At 36.3% G+C, this 12,685-nt stretch overlaps 1 protein-coding gene across 4 annotated transcripts; it reads right to left on the reverse strand.

The window, feature by feature from the left end:
• Positions 1-167: 167 nt before the first annotated feature.
• Positions 168-12,165, reverse strand: mtmr1a (myotubularin related protein 1a). 4 transcript variants are annotated; one of them, XM_079589605.1, is made up of 18 exons: positions 11,760-12,144; positions 11,061-11,163; positions 9,621-9,644; positions 8,553-8,576; positions 8,188-8,253; positions 7,479-7,557; positions 7,302-7,396; positions 7,047-7,154; positions 6,645-6,746; positions 6,488-6,571; positions 6,198-6,347; positions 5,186-5,374; positions 4,781-4,966; positions 4,126-4,332; positions 3,780-3,872; positions 3,505-3,618; positions 3,232-3,408; positions 168-1,503 (listed from the first exon to the last, which is right to left on the reverse strand). In XM_079589605.1, exons 1-18 carry the CDS (start codon positions 11,882-11,884, stop codon positions 1,336-1,338), a joined length of 2,094 nt encoding a protein of 697 aa, XP_079445731.1. In that variant the 5' UTR covers positions 11,885-12,144; the 3' UTR covers positions 168-1,335. The 4 variants fall into 4 exon arrangements, with proteins under 4 accessions (XP_079445731.1, XP_079445732.1, XP_079445733.1 ...); XM_079589606.1 differs by lacking the exon at positions 9,621-9,644; XM_079589607.1 differs by lacking the exon at positions 8,188-8,253.
• Between the last annotated feature and the right edge of the window lie 520 nt (positions 12,166-12,685).

Genomic DNA, 12,685 nt, shown 5'->3' on the forward strand with positions numbered 1-12,685 from the left:
TGTCTTGATTTGAACTGCCAGTTCTTGCATCACGATACTGCCACTGATCAGATTGTAATGCTCGGCTTTAATGTGAACCAGAAATATTGACCTTCATCACAGTTTTCATCAGTGCCTACTTACTCAAGTACAGAATGTGATGAAAACACAATGAATTACACGGATATCAACTGGTAATATTCAAATTTAATACCATTTCACTCTGTATTTCACTGGTTATACTTGGTGGTAAAAGATCAGCATAAAGAAACCCAATAATAAACAGTTTATCTCGTCTTTGATTCCTTTGGTTATTTATTTATTTTTTTAATTCAGGTTGCAAGTTTTTGGAGCCGTTTTTCTTTTCTTTTTTTAACGTGTAGAAAGAATAACCAGGGCTGCACAAATACAAAAATACATTCATAAAAGAAAGAAAAAAAATACATCAATTCAGTTTTTAAAATATTACACGTAATAGGCTTTTTAAACATATGGCATCATCTGTTCAAATGATGAGAGCTGTTTAAAGACCATTGGTGGAAATGGTTCAACGATCTACTTACAGACAAAAGGATTTTTTGCACTCATATCACCAAACATGAGTATATAACAAAGAATCAACAGTGGGTTAATATTAGATGGTCCTTATTTACCTTGTAAACGTACATATCAGTAGTACAGGAAGTGCAATATTAGGATGTGCACATACAAACTTTCATACTAACAGAAAAACAAAGACCAATGCAATATGTGGTTCCAAAATGGCAGTATCACAACAGCAGTATTCAAGAACCCAAAATTAATTAGTAAAACCTAATAAAATAATATTAAAAACATTAACACAAGACACAAAATGAGTTCATACGTAGGGAAAAAAATGTTATGTAAGATTTTTTAAATAACTAAAGTGATGTTAAAGGTTGTAGAGGTATTGGCACAAAGGCAGGCAAAGCTGAGGCAGTAAAGAAAAACTAAAAGTACAGTCACAAAGAAACATTGATTAAAATAGAAAAAAAACACTCATTATAAATTATGAAAACGTATATTTACAAGTTAAAATACCGGCCTATTTTTTCAGAAACTGAATCACAATCAAAAGGTTCTCTGTTTTGAAGGAAGTCTACACTTTATAAATAAAACATAACCGAAATGAAACTAAGTGTGGGAGACTGTCCTCCTTTTGGGTGTTCATGCTAATTTTCACATGTATGGCCCTCTATACATCCTGCCAAAAGCATTATCCAGTGAGAAATGACAGATTTAAATATCACATTATCATGTTTACTGTAACCTATCGATTCCTACCACACATTCTGTTAATAATGAATCCTCTCTAATGTGAGCATTGCATGTATGTTACACAGAGGAGTGTAGTGGAGTACCGCCATGTGAGGGAGAATACGCATGCTCTGATGAAGAGGAGATCGAGCGTGATGAAGATGCTTCTTTCTGTAACTCATCCACCTTCCTCTGTAGCTCTGCACGCAGATACAGCAACTCCTTCAGGTTCTGGTGTACAGGCATCTGAACAAGTCAACACAACATTCCAGTTATAAAAGCTCGTCAACAAGTATCACATGACCATACTTATTGTTTAAATGCCTGATTTATGAAGAGGTTGCCCATATTAAGTTTGTTTCCTGGCTATTTCTAGGAACAGAGCAAATACAATATTTATACATAGTATAATGCTTTATACAGTCCAGGTTGTTTTCATAGCAGCTTCACAGTAATAAACAGGAAATAACTGTCAATGATACAAACTTCATCAAAAATGAAACCAATTCTGCTGTAAATCAGCTCTACTGAAGACAATAGTGTCTTTATTCAGCTCAAGTCAGTTTAGTGTTGATTTAATTCAGTTCAATAAGTGTTGATGCGGCAAAATTCGTCAACTACATACTACAGAAAACAGTGATGTCATCACCCAGCTCAATTCAGTTGAAGTTTTGTTCTCATCATATAGTGTCAGTGCAGTCAAATCAATAATATTGCTGAATATTAAGTCTTTTAAGCCCCAACTAAGCAAGCCAAAGACAACAATGGCAAGGAACCCAATCTTAGGTTTACATGAAAAACTGAAAGTTTTCAACTAAAAACTGAAGTTTTGGCCATTCATTTACACGACAAAAGCATTTTGGGGGTTTGAAAACGCAGACTACAGCTGTTGCGGTGAAGGAATTTCCTTTGTGGTGATTTTGAGTGGCTCAATATCGTGATATTACTGCATTTTTTTATTATTATTATTTTTCTATATAAATAAGTGTTATGATGTGGTCAGCAGGCACGAGGACAAAGGAGATACCAAAACAAAACAGGCTTTATTAATAATCCAAATACTCTGAATAAAAATGCAGGAGAATAACACAAACCACACAATGCATAAATGAGAACTGACCAAAAGCAACTGAAACACAGAGTTATATAAACGGGTGGAACAAAGGAAAGTAAACTAGACATGTGAAACCAATACACAACTATTGCAACAAACGAGGACGTAATCAGTAACCAATGAAACCGAAACTACACACGACAGGGAAACAGGAACTAAAGGAAACAGAACGTCAAAATTTGTTTTGTTTGTTTGTTTGTTTTTCTGAGGTTCTGACAAATGTTAAAGGGTGCAGTCTATTTAAAGTGTTTGATGATTCAATGACTCATGAATAAGGTACTTCATTGTTTCATTACTGGATGAATTGAATTAATCTCTTGAGTGAATGATTCTATGACAAATCATTTTTTATAAGTCACTTGTCGCCACCTACTGGTGCAACAATGTAATCGATACATTGTTATTTGAAGCGCCATGTTACTTTCAAATGGTGATTTGCTCAATTTTGATCGCTACTGTAGACATCAGTGTTTATATCCGAACTATAAACTTTTATCCCAGTACTTCGGTGACTATTTGAATTACTGTAAGACATAAATAATGAAACTGTGTGGTTGAAAAGAAGCCATTTCATACCTAAACGTGATAACTGTTCTAACATTCAACCTTTTTGAAAACGGCGTATTACGTTACGTGTTCAGTCTATAAACGCATAGTGTTTCTTTATAAAGTGACATCGCCAACTAGTGGCCTGGCTGTCATAATACAGCGTTTTTAATCATTTTCGTGGCTCTGTGTGAATGGAGATCGTTTTGACAACGTTGTCTTCTGTATGCGAAAAACGCAAATGAAAAACGTTTCCGTTTTTAGTACAAACGTACGCTCAAAGTAACCCTTATATTTGCTAAAGTGTTTTGCACCTGTGGTCTCATGCGGGGGTTCCAGCGAACGTAGTATCCAGCCCACAGTTCCAAATGTCTTAGACTGGCCAAGGGGTACAGCACATGGTTTTCATAGTCCACATAGAAGGGGTTGGTGAAGTCCTCTGGCTGGCTATTGATGTAGGACCACAAAGACACCGTCTTACTGTTCACCTCCTGAAAAAATATAGAACAATTTAAAAAGATTCAGCTATGAAACATGTAAGTCACCAAAACTTCACCCTCCCCCAAGATTGGCACAATGGTACATGCCTTTTCCACTCGCTCCTGTTCACTGTTGTAAAGGAATGTACCAAATAGGCAGCTGTAGAGGTGATCCAGGATGGTGACGAGGAAGAGCTCATTAAACTCAAAGGCAGTGGGAAACTGAGAACACATCATAAAGACAACCACAGTAAGTCCAAAAACATCAATGTACATTTCATGTGAATTCATAGGAATTTGGCTCACACACATAACATTGTAAATAATATTTCATTATGAATTAAAATAGCTAGTGATTAGATGGTAATAAAGGTACAGCTTACCTGTCTCATAATTTGCCAAACACAGTCTATGAACTGCACAAATAGAGGCGAGCGCTCAGAGTTTGCATGATTTTCATCTCCATGTCCAACACGCTGTGATATAGAGAGATAAGTGTAAGATTTTTCTTTTTAAGAAATCAATATTTCTATTCAGCAAGGACATATTAAATTGATCATAAGTGCCAGTAAAAACATTTGTTACTAAATATTTCGAATGAATCTTGTTCTTTTGAACTTAACTACTTCTTGATACTACTTTAAAGTGTACTACTTCTGATTGGCTACATTTTATTTTCTACCCCCATACATTAGGTTCTATTTCACTGACACACTCAGCATCCCTCACCGCAGCAAACTTGTGTCCGAAGCCGATCCATTCCTTCTCCAGCAGCACCTGGAAGCCCCTGAGGGTCCTGTAGTAGGAGTCCAGCATCAGCATGGACAAAGAGGTGAGCTGAGCTGTGCGGTCCCAGCCATCACTGCAGTGCACCACCACAGAGCTCTTACTCGACTCAACCTTATCTGCAATCCGCACTGCACCCGCAAGCAAAAGCTACAGAGAGAGAGAGAGAGAGTCAACTGCTTTAAAAGCATCTAATTGTCTTGCTTTCTGATTCTGACTCTTCTGGGACACTCGAAAACTTCGAACGGAACTGACTTTATACATCTGCTAAATCCACTCTGTAAAAATGGAAGGGCTCAGAAAAGTTCTCACACTGAGTCTACACCAGATGCGAGCGGCTACGACAAAAGCGAACAGAATTCATTATAAATCAGTGATGCTGTCTACACTGGATGCGGCGCAGCACGACTGACGCCCGGTTCTATTTCTAATGTACTTCAAGTGCTCGTTCTACTTCTGACACAAAGAACAAATGGATTTGCAACGGTCGCTTTGTCGTGTTCAGTGTGGACATTTTCTAGCTGTCGCGTCTGGGGTAGAAACGGTGTCAGAAAGGTCTTGCATCATTTGTTCGCAGAATATCAGATATGCTGTTTACCCGTATGTACTCCAGCCAGTGTGTGGCATCTATGGCCGAATGCCAGCGAAGTTCATCGATGGTGGGGTAGACCACCTCCTTCAGCTTACGCAGAGACTCTCTCATCACATGAATGTTTGGGATCTCCAGGAATATCAGATCCATGCTGGGGTAGAAATTTTTATTCTCATAACCTCCATCTTTAGCCTGAGGCATAAAAGAGCAGAAAATAGGTAGAGAAGATTCATGGCTTCCATTTTCATCTCCTGACTAGCACAGATGGCTACTGAATAATTCAAATTACATTTGTGGAAAACAACATGTGCGATAGAGACACTTAAAAATCTTTTTCCCTGCATTTCCCTTCCCTCTGCAACATTGATGAACTGAACTGAAAAAAACATCAGTCAAGGAAATCACTTTTACCTTGTGATTATCAGCCACGGTGTTCTGCCGAGCATCAAATATGGTGAGTTTATGGGACTGTGCATTGGCATCCATGATGGTCTGGAGGTAATGCTCATCCTCCTTACACCGGCGGTCTGTCGGGCCCACCATGGGCTGACTACAGCGCACTATCGTGGCCTGAGTTTCTGGGTGGATCCATGACAGGACCTGAAAGAGGACATGAGGTACAGAAGTCCAGAATGCTTTTAAATGCTAAAGTGCCAATCATTTAAATAGTTTTTAGGCTTCTTCTTCTATTTTGGTGTTTTTTCTCCCCAGTTTCTTTGTTTTTTACCTGATACAGGTATAAGGTATCTGAAAAACTTCCAGCATTGTTGACTTTGTTCTACTGTTGTTTGTTTTTCTGCTTGCACTTAGCTTCTTTGTTCTTCATGTTACTATTGACCACTTGAATAATTACTGAGAAAATTTGATCTGTATATTAATATCGACCGGCATCGGGAATTAACCAGGGCTCAGGGCAAAAATGCTACGAAAGTGAAGAAAAATGCCCAACAGGTCCTCCTACTGCCACAGTGACCGATAAGATTGGTAATTGTTAAGATTAAAAAATATTTTTTTTTTAAGAAGTCTCTTATGCTCACCAAGGCTACATTAGTTTGATAAAAAAAATACAGTACATCATTAACATTGAAATATTATTAGTTTAAAAAAACGTTTTTTTTCTATTTTAATATATATTTCAAATGTAATTTATTCCTGTGATGGAGTTTTCAGCATCATTATTTCAGTCTTCAGTGTCACATGATCCTTCAGAAATCATTCTAATATGTTGATTTGATGCTCAAGAAACATTTCTTCTTGTGGTTATTCTCATTTTTGTGAAAACGGTCATATGTACAGTATATTTTCAGGATTTAATTAATAGAAAGCTCAAAAGAACAGCATTTATTCGAAGTTAAAATATTTTGTAACATGATAAATGTCTTTAATTGTCTTGCTGATACAGCCCACAGACAGACACACTTACCGGTATGCGATGTTTCATTCTGAAAGAGGCCACTCGTTTGATTTCATCCTCTTTAATACTGGTTGGGGTAACAAGCAGAGCAGGGTAAGTGTCACACACTTCATAATTACTGTTGATCTTACTGACCGTCCAGCTCTCATTGGGCAAACCCTGCAGACAGTGTGGGGACAGAAAAATGAGAAAAAATTACTAGCGGTACACTAAGGCTGAATAAAGCAGTATTATTCTGACTTCAAGTTTTCAGTCAGACCACTCTACTCTTTTTTTTTTTTGCAACGTGCAAATCTCACCATTCTTTTATACTCTGCCACTGGATCATAAACCTTCCATCCATCCTCTGGAAATTGCTCTTTGTATTGGAAGGCGAATAGGGACTGGAAGAGAAAAAGGAGACATGAACCAACAGCACTGGAACCAATCACTGCTTTGACTGGAGCATTGACGTACCAGCTCATTGGTCAGGGGGAAGGCATGCTTTGTCAACGCTTCTAAAATCTCCACATTGTTCTGTTCCTCCTTTTTATAAGCAAACCTGGGACTCCTCATGTCCTATTAAGACAGATCACAGATCATTAGCATGAAAAAATATAGTTTTGGAGACTGAAATCAGACTAAATTGTAAATCAGATCTATTTTTGGTGGTTGCGGCGGTGGCTTGCATTCCTCTTCGGTTGGCTTTTTAGTATCGCGGAATTACAATATTGAGATTATTGCGACAGCCCTACCATAAATCAGCTAAGACAATAATTACCCCTATAGACCGTCTCTGTGCTGAATCCAAACACTGTGGGTGGATGTTTACTATAACTGGAACAGACCAGCATGTGTGTGGATGGTGGTGCATCTGACCTTACAGACGATCTCCATGCCACTAGTATTCTCCCCATGACTCTGTACACCGATAGTCTCCAACCTGCTGATGGCACCCAGGTTCACATCCAATATGAAAGGAGCGTCCTGCATGAATGGAATAAGACATCTGCTTAACTTGAATGTTTCATTTCATTGTGTGGCCATATTATAAAATATCAAGACACTACATTGATTTTAAAATAGACAAAAAGATTTAAAAAAAAAATCTGTTCCACTCTTTTTGAGACGCACCCGTTCTAGACTGACAAAGTAGAGTTTGTAGTCTGTGACTGTGAGTGTGCCGGTCACAGCTCCAGTAAAAGGACAGATATACATCACGTCTTTAACTGCAGAGGCAGAAGAAAACAAATGTTACCCGACACGAAGACACGAGCAGATACACGAGTCAACATGAATGATCCAACATACCAGTGGTTTTGATTGACTCTCCAGGGACAAGTGGGACTTCATCCATGGGCGCTTGTTTTCGTGCATCCCTGAATACTTGCTACAGGGTAAAAAGACACCAAAACGTCTCAAAACACGAATAGCCCTCATTTTATTTAATTAAATATAAGGTTCATACATAACCATTCAAAAGGTTGTGGTTAGCAAGATTTTTTTTTATGTTTTTGAAAGAAGTCTTAAATGAGCACCAAGGCTGCATTTATTTGATCAGAAATACAGTTCAACAGTAAAATATTATTTTACAATTTAAAACTGTTTTTCTATTTTAAAATACTTCAAAATGTCATTTATTACTGTGTTGGCAAACCTCCGTTAACAACATCAGTCTTTAGTGTCACATGATCCTTCAGAAATCATTTCAATATGCTGATTTGGTGCTCAAGAAACATTTCTTACAATCACAGTTGAAAACGGTTGTACTGCTTAATATTTTTGTGGAAAAACAAACCGTATTTATTTAAAATAGTCAATATTTTTACATGGTTACAAATAATGTGACTTTTGATTCATTTAATACATCCTTGTTTATTAAATTTTTGAACAGTAGTGTATGTTTTATCATCATTAAAATAGCTGATACCATGAAGTCTAGGCTGATGTAAGGGCTTGACAGAAGAGAGAAGGAGGAGGGTGAGAGTAAGCAAGTAGAGCTGAAGCGAGAGAAACTTGCCGTAGTGAGAGACGGCAGTTCAGTGTCGCTGTCAAACTGACAGCCATCTTCACCAGAGTCCTGAGACTGAGCAGAGGCCGCAGGAGAAACACACAATATGTGACGAAGAGAAAAATGTTTGTTTAAAAGTTCCTGCAGTTTATAAAGAATATGAGGAACAGAAAGAGAAAGAATGCAACAGAGATAATAGTTGCTCTTTAGGGTTGATAGGTCACATCCTCACACAGAGACAGGAAGTGTGATTTGAGGAGGCAGAGAACACAGAAGAAAATACAGCTGCTCAGCCATCACTGCTACACTAGTACATCTGTGCTAATGCCAACGTGTTTCTGTGCAGATCTCACACTCTTGATCTTGAGCCTTACCCTTAAGTTTGTCCTCCTTGACACCTAGAGATCACACATAGACATCAGACAAAAATGAGTTACAAACACACACTTTCATGAACATGTAGGCACAAAAGCACGCAGACTTAAAGGACAAGTTCGTTATTTTACACTTAAAGCCCTGTTTTCAGATCGTTTCTGATGAAATAGAACGGTTAAGATTGACATTTGGACACATGCTGCTGGCCCGAGAATGTTCGGTTTCTGTGGTATCAGAAACGATCTGAAAACAGGGCTTTAAGTGTAAAATACCGAACTTGTCCTTTAACACACATTAGACTTAATCTTAGCGAAAATGTCATATTTGACTCCAAAATCAGAAGTAAAAAAAAATCCTATTTTTAGGACCATTAATATGTATTGATTAACCTATATATATATAATGTAAAAAAAAATCTAAGTAATAAAAATCATATATTTTTTAATTGTCAAGTGCATTTGTCTTAAAAAACAATGTTAAGTAGCTATACATGCATTACTGTATAAAAGCGTTGAACTTTTTTAAAGAATAATACTTTTATTCAATGATGCATTAAACTGATTCAAAAGTGACAGTAAAGACTTTTACATCGTTACAAAAAAATGATAAAAATAGCAATGAACTGGATATTTTTTGTGAGCAGCAATATTAATTGCATGCATATTATTCTTACATTTGATAAAAACAGATTTACATTAGAAAAAAGCAAAAGCTTGTCTATGGCAGGCAGCAACAGTTGTATTCTAAAAACAGGCTTCATTGTGTATGCAAATTATTTGTTTTTTTTTTCTTTTGAATATGGTGTGAAATATGACAAGACATTTCTTCATTTAACAGCTGGATGAAGCATAAACAAGGGCTTATGAACAGAGGACAAACACGTAACTGTACAAAGAGACAAACATCAGGCAAATAAGACAAACATACTAAAACTACAGCAAGTGTGCACAAACAGTAGTTATAGATTTGTGGTGTTATGTATAATCTCTCATTTATAACTCAAAGCAGGGCAGAGCAGTGGTCCTGTTAAAGCAAACTGACAAACACCCCACTACCAACACCCTTACCCTGAAATCTATCTTCTTCCCAACCTGTCAATCAAAAACACAATATCATAATGGCTCACTCTGAGACAAAACACTTAACAAAATACTAAATACCATGTTTCCAATCTTAAAATTAATCTTCTACACAGTAATACAATAAAATCTAATCTTTTTCATTTTAACGCAACTCAAAATTTCACTTAGTTCCAATCCATAGGTTTATTTAGTAAGCAATAGTGTAATAAGTGAGATCATGTACAGTCAGCTGGTCATTATCACAAAACAAAATGGTTCCTTATTAACACAAAATAAACCTTTACTGTGTGATAAGAACATTTAAAAGGCAGCTATATAACTTTATATATATAACTTAAGACTCAATTATACTGTGAAAAATAATCATTACAAATATGAGTAAAATATTATTTTAAAAATATTTAGTTTATGTTTATTTCTACTTACTATAGAGCATTATTTATTTGGTAACTTTACAATAAGGTCTCATTCGTTAACATTAACTAACAATGAGCAAATATTCTTACAGCATTTATTAAACTTTGTTGTTAGTTCACAGTGCATTGACTACTGTTAACCTTTAATCTCAAACATGTATTAGTAAATGTTGAGAATCTAATATATCATTTTTATTATATCATTTTATTTAATTTTTTTTATTTAACTCTAATTCATTTTTATCTATTTTGTATTTTTTATTATATATATATATATATATATATATATATATATATATATATATATATATATATATATATATATATATATATATATATATATATACATACATACATACACACACATATATACATACATACATACAAATGACGGGCAGATTTTAATTAATTAACATTTAAATTATACATATTGTTTTGGTTTGTTATTTTAAACCCCCAAAATGTCAGATGGTGGAACTGTCCAAATAAATGTACAGACTAAAAAACTATTTAAAATGGTGTCTTAATAATAAGAAATTAAAAGCTAAATACTATGGCATCATTTTAGGTTTGAAAGCTTTCATATATTTGAATAAATATCAGCACTTTTAAAGCTGAAAAACTTTTGTCCAGAAATTTCGTATATTCTCAAATGTCAGGGTAGCAAACATGGCTCAGGTAATAACAGGAAACATGATAATGCATCATCCAGAGGAGCCCATCTGATTCTTGTGGCAGAGTGAAAAGGTTTGTAGCTCTTTGTACATTTTCCATGTCAGGTGGTACAACTACAGGAGTATATTATATATCTATTTGGTTGTATTGCCTGACATAAAACCAGTCAAAAAATTAATTTAAACACTCTTATTATTTTTTTATTCACTGTTTTCCTCTAACACTATCTTGTGGCCCCCTGTGGGAACCCAGTTTGAAAACCCCTGTTCTAGACAATACGGGTCTGATTTAAAGTGAAAAACACCCTTAAAACACCCTAAAGTGAAAAACGCACCTTGTATTCACGGGTAATGGCTTCTGGAGGGACACCGCCAGAGATCTGGCTGGAGATAGTGGCTGCTATCAGCTGTTTACACCATTCCACATGAGATCCAGGACTGTGTGAGGAAAAACAAGTAACACATAACACACTTAAGCAAGCACTTCAGTCAATGCATCTGCCATTATCTGTGATGATTAGAAACTACTGACTCCATACTGGAATACTTAGATGCATTAATGTGCAGTGCTGACATCCTGTGGTCTGTAGACTAAAGATGACAGATGGTGATATGAGGTCAGAGAAATGTGTCACATAGTCTGATCTTTTAAAGCTGAACAATTAAACGACATATTGCACTCCTTCCATCCAGACTTTAAAAAAATGTTGCTTCAGGTGTTTTAGTTAATGTATCACTTCTTGGTAAGTAATATACCCTAACCTTCAACGATCGATTATGGGAAAATGCATGCTGTTTCGGATAGATAAAGCATTCACAGTTTTAATAAAAATACATTTAATTCTATAATTATTTAAGCAGAAATAAAATATAATGTACAATATATAGCAATATTTATTTTAACAATAGGTAGGCATATGGGGCTCAACTGCCCATCACAACAGGCGTGCCAGTATAACGCGCGTGCACACCGTAAATCGCCTTTTTAACGAAAAGTTCACATAAAATCGCACATTTGAGGATAAGACATGCACCTGTCTAATGAATCCTCGCTGTCTTGTCGAGATGCAGGGATTCCTACTCCGAGGATTTGAGGTTTTCGCGGCACCGGCGGCAGCACCGGACTGTCCGACCCCGACGAATGCTGCTGTTTCTCCATTTCCCAGCTTCCCGAGCTCCGTCAAGTAACTAAGATGTGACTGTATTTGAGCTTCCTCCAGTCCGAGAGCTAAATTTCTGTGTTTAGGAAGTCATCTCTATGTGGCTGTACGTGTGCAGAGAAGTCTGTGGTTGTCTCTCTGCTTCCTGCTCTGCTTCTGCTGCCGCTCGCTGACAAATAGCGTTTCTCTTTATTTATGTCAAGGAAGCAGCCATGACGAAAATCCCCCTCCCGCCATAACCCATATTTAGATCGCAAGCAGATCGGCGCATGCACACAGTGCTGATGATGGGTAGTAACGGATTACTTGTAATCTGGAATGGATTGCCTAATCAGATTCCAAAAATGTAGTAGCCTACTTGTCATTAGATATTACATGTTTAAAATACTCGAAATCAGACTGGTTACTTTTTATTGTTTACATAATTACATGTTATTCTCACAATGGCAGTAAATTTTAAATGTATTTCTAAAAAAAGCATTGTAACATTCAGACCAGCCACGAGCCGATCACTGAAAGCCACAGCATTTGATCACTGCATTTACAGAAAACATTTCACTTTTAGGAAGTGTTTTCTCAACATTATATATTTAATCAGCTCCTGACAAACATATTCATTATTATTTGAATGATCACTCAGTGAATCATTTAACCATGTATTACTGTCTTCTCTTTGGAAGGCTTTTGTCTTTTACACACAGTATAATGTAGCCTACAAATTCACATTTATATTTACATGCAAAGCAGGAATTCTCCAACTTTTTTCATCTGAAACTCTCTGCCTAATATATTTACTTTTG

This window comes from Phoxinus phoxinus (genome assembly GCF_949152265.1).
Source record: "Phoxinus phoxinus genome assembly, chromosome: 2".
NCBI lineage: Eukaryota > Metazoa > Chordata > Actinopteri > Cypriniformes > Leuciscidae > Phoxinus > Phoxinus phoxinus.

Bases quoted from the DNA above. Each gene is read 5' to 3' on its own strand.
- mtmr1a (XM_079589605.1), bottom strand. From the start codon at position 11,884: ATGGAGAAACAGCAGCATTCGTCGGGGTCGGACAGTCCGGTGCTGCCG. The intron at 11,164-11,759 runs GTGCATGTCTTA...TTCCTCACACAG, and splicing joins AGCGAGGATTCATTAGACAG to TCCTGGATCTCATGTGGAAT. The intron at 7,155-7,301 runs GTGCGTCTCAAA...CCATTCATGCAG, and splicing joins ACTTTGTCAGTCTAGAACGG to GACGCTCCTTTCATATTGGA.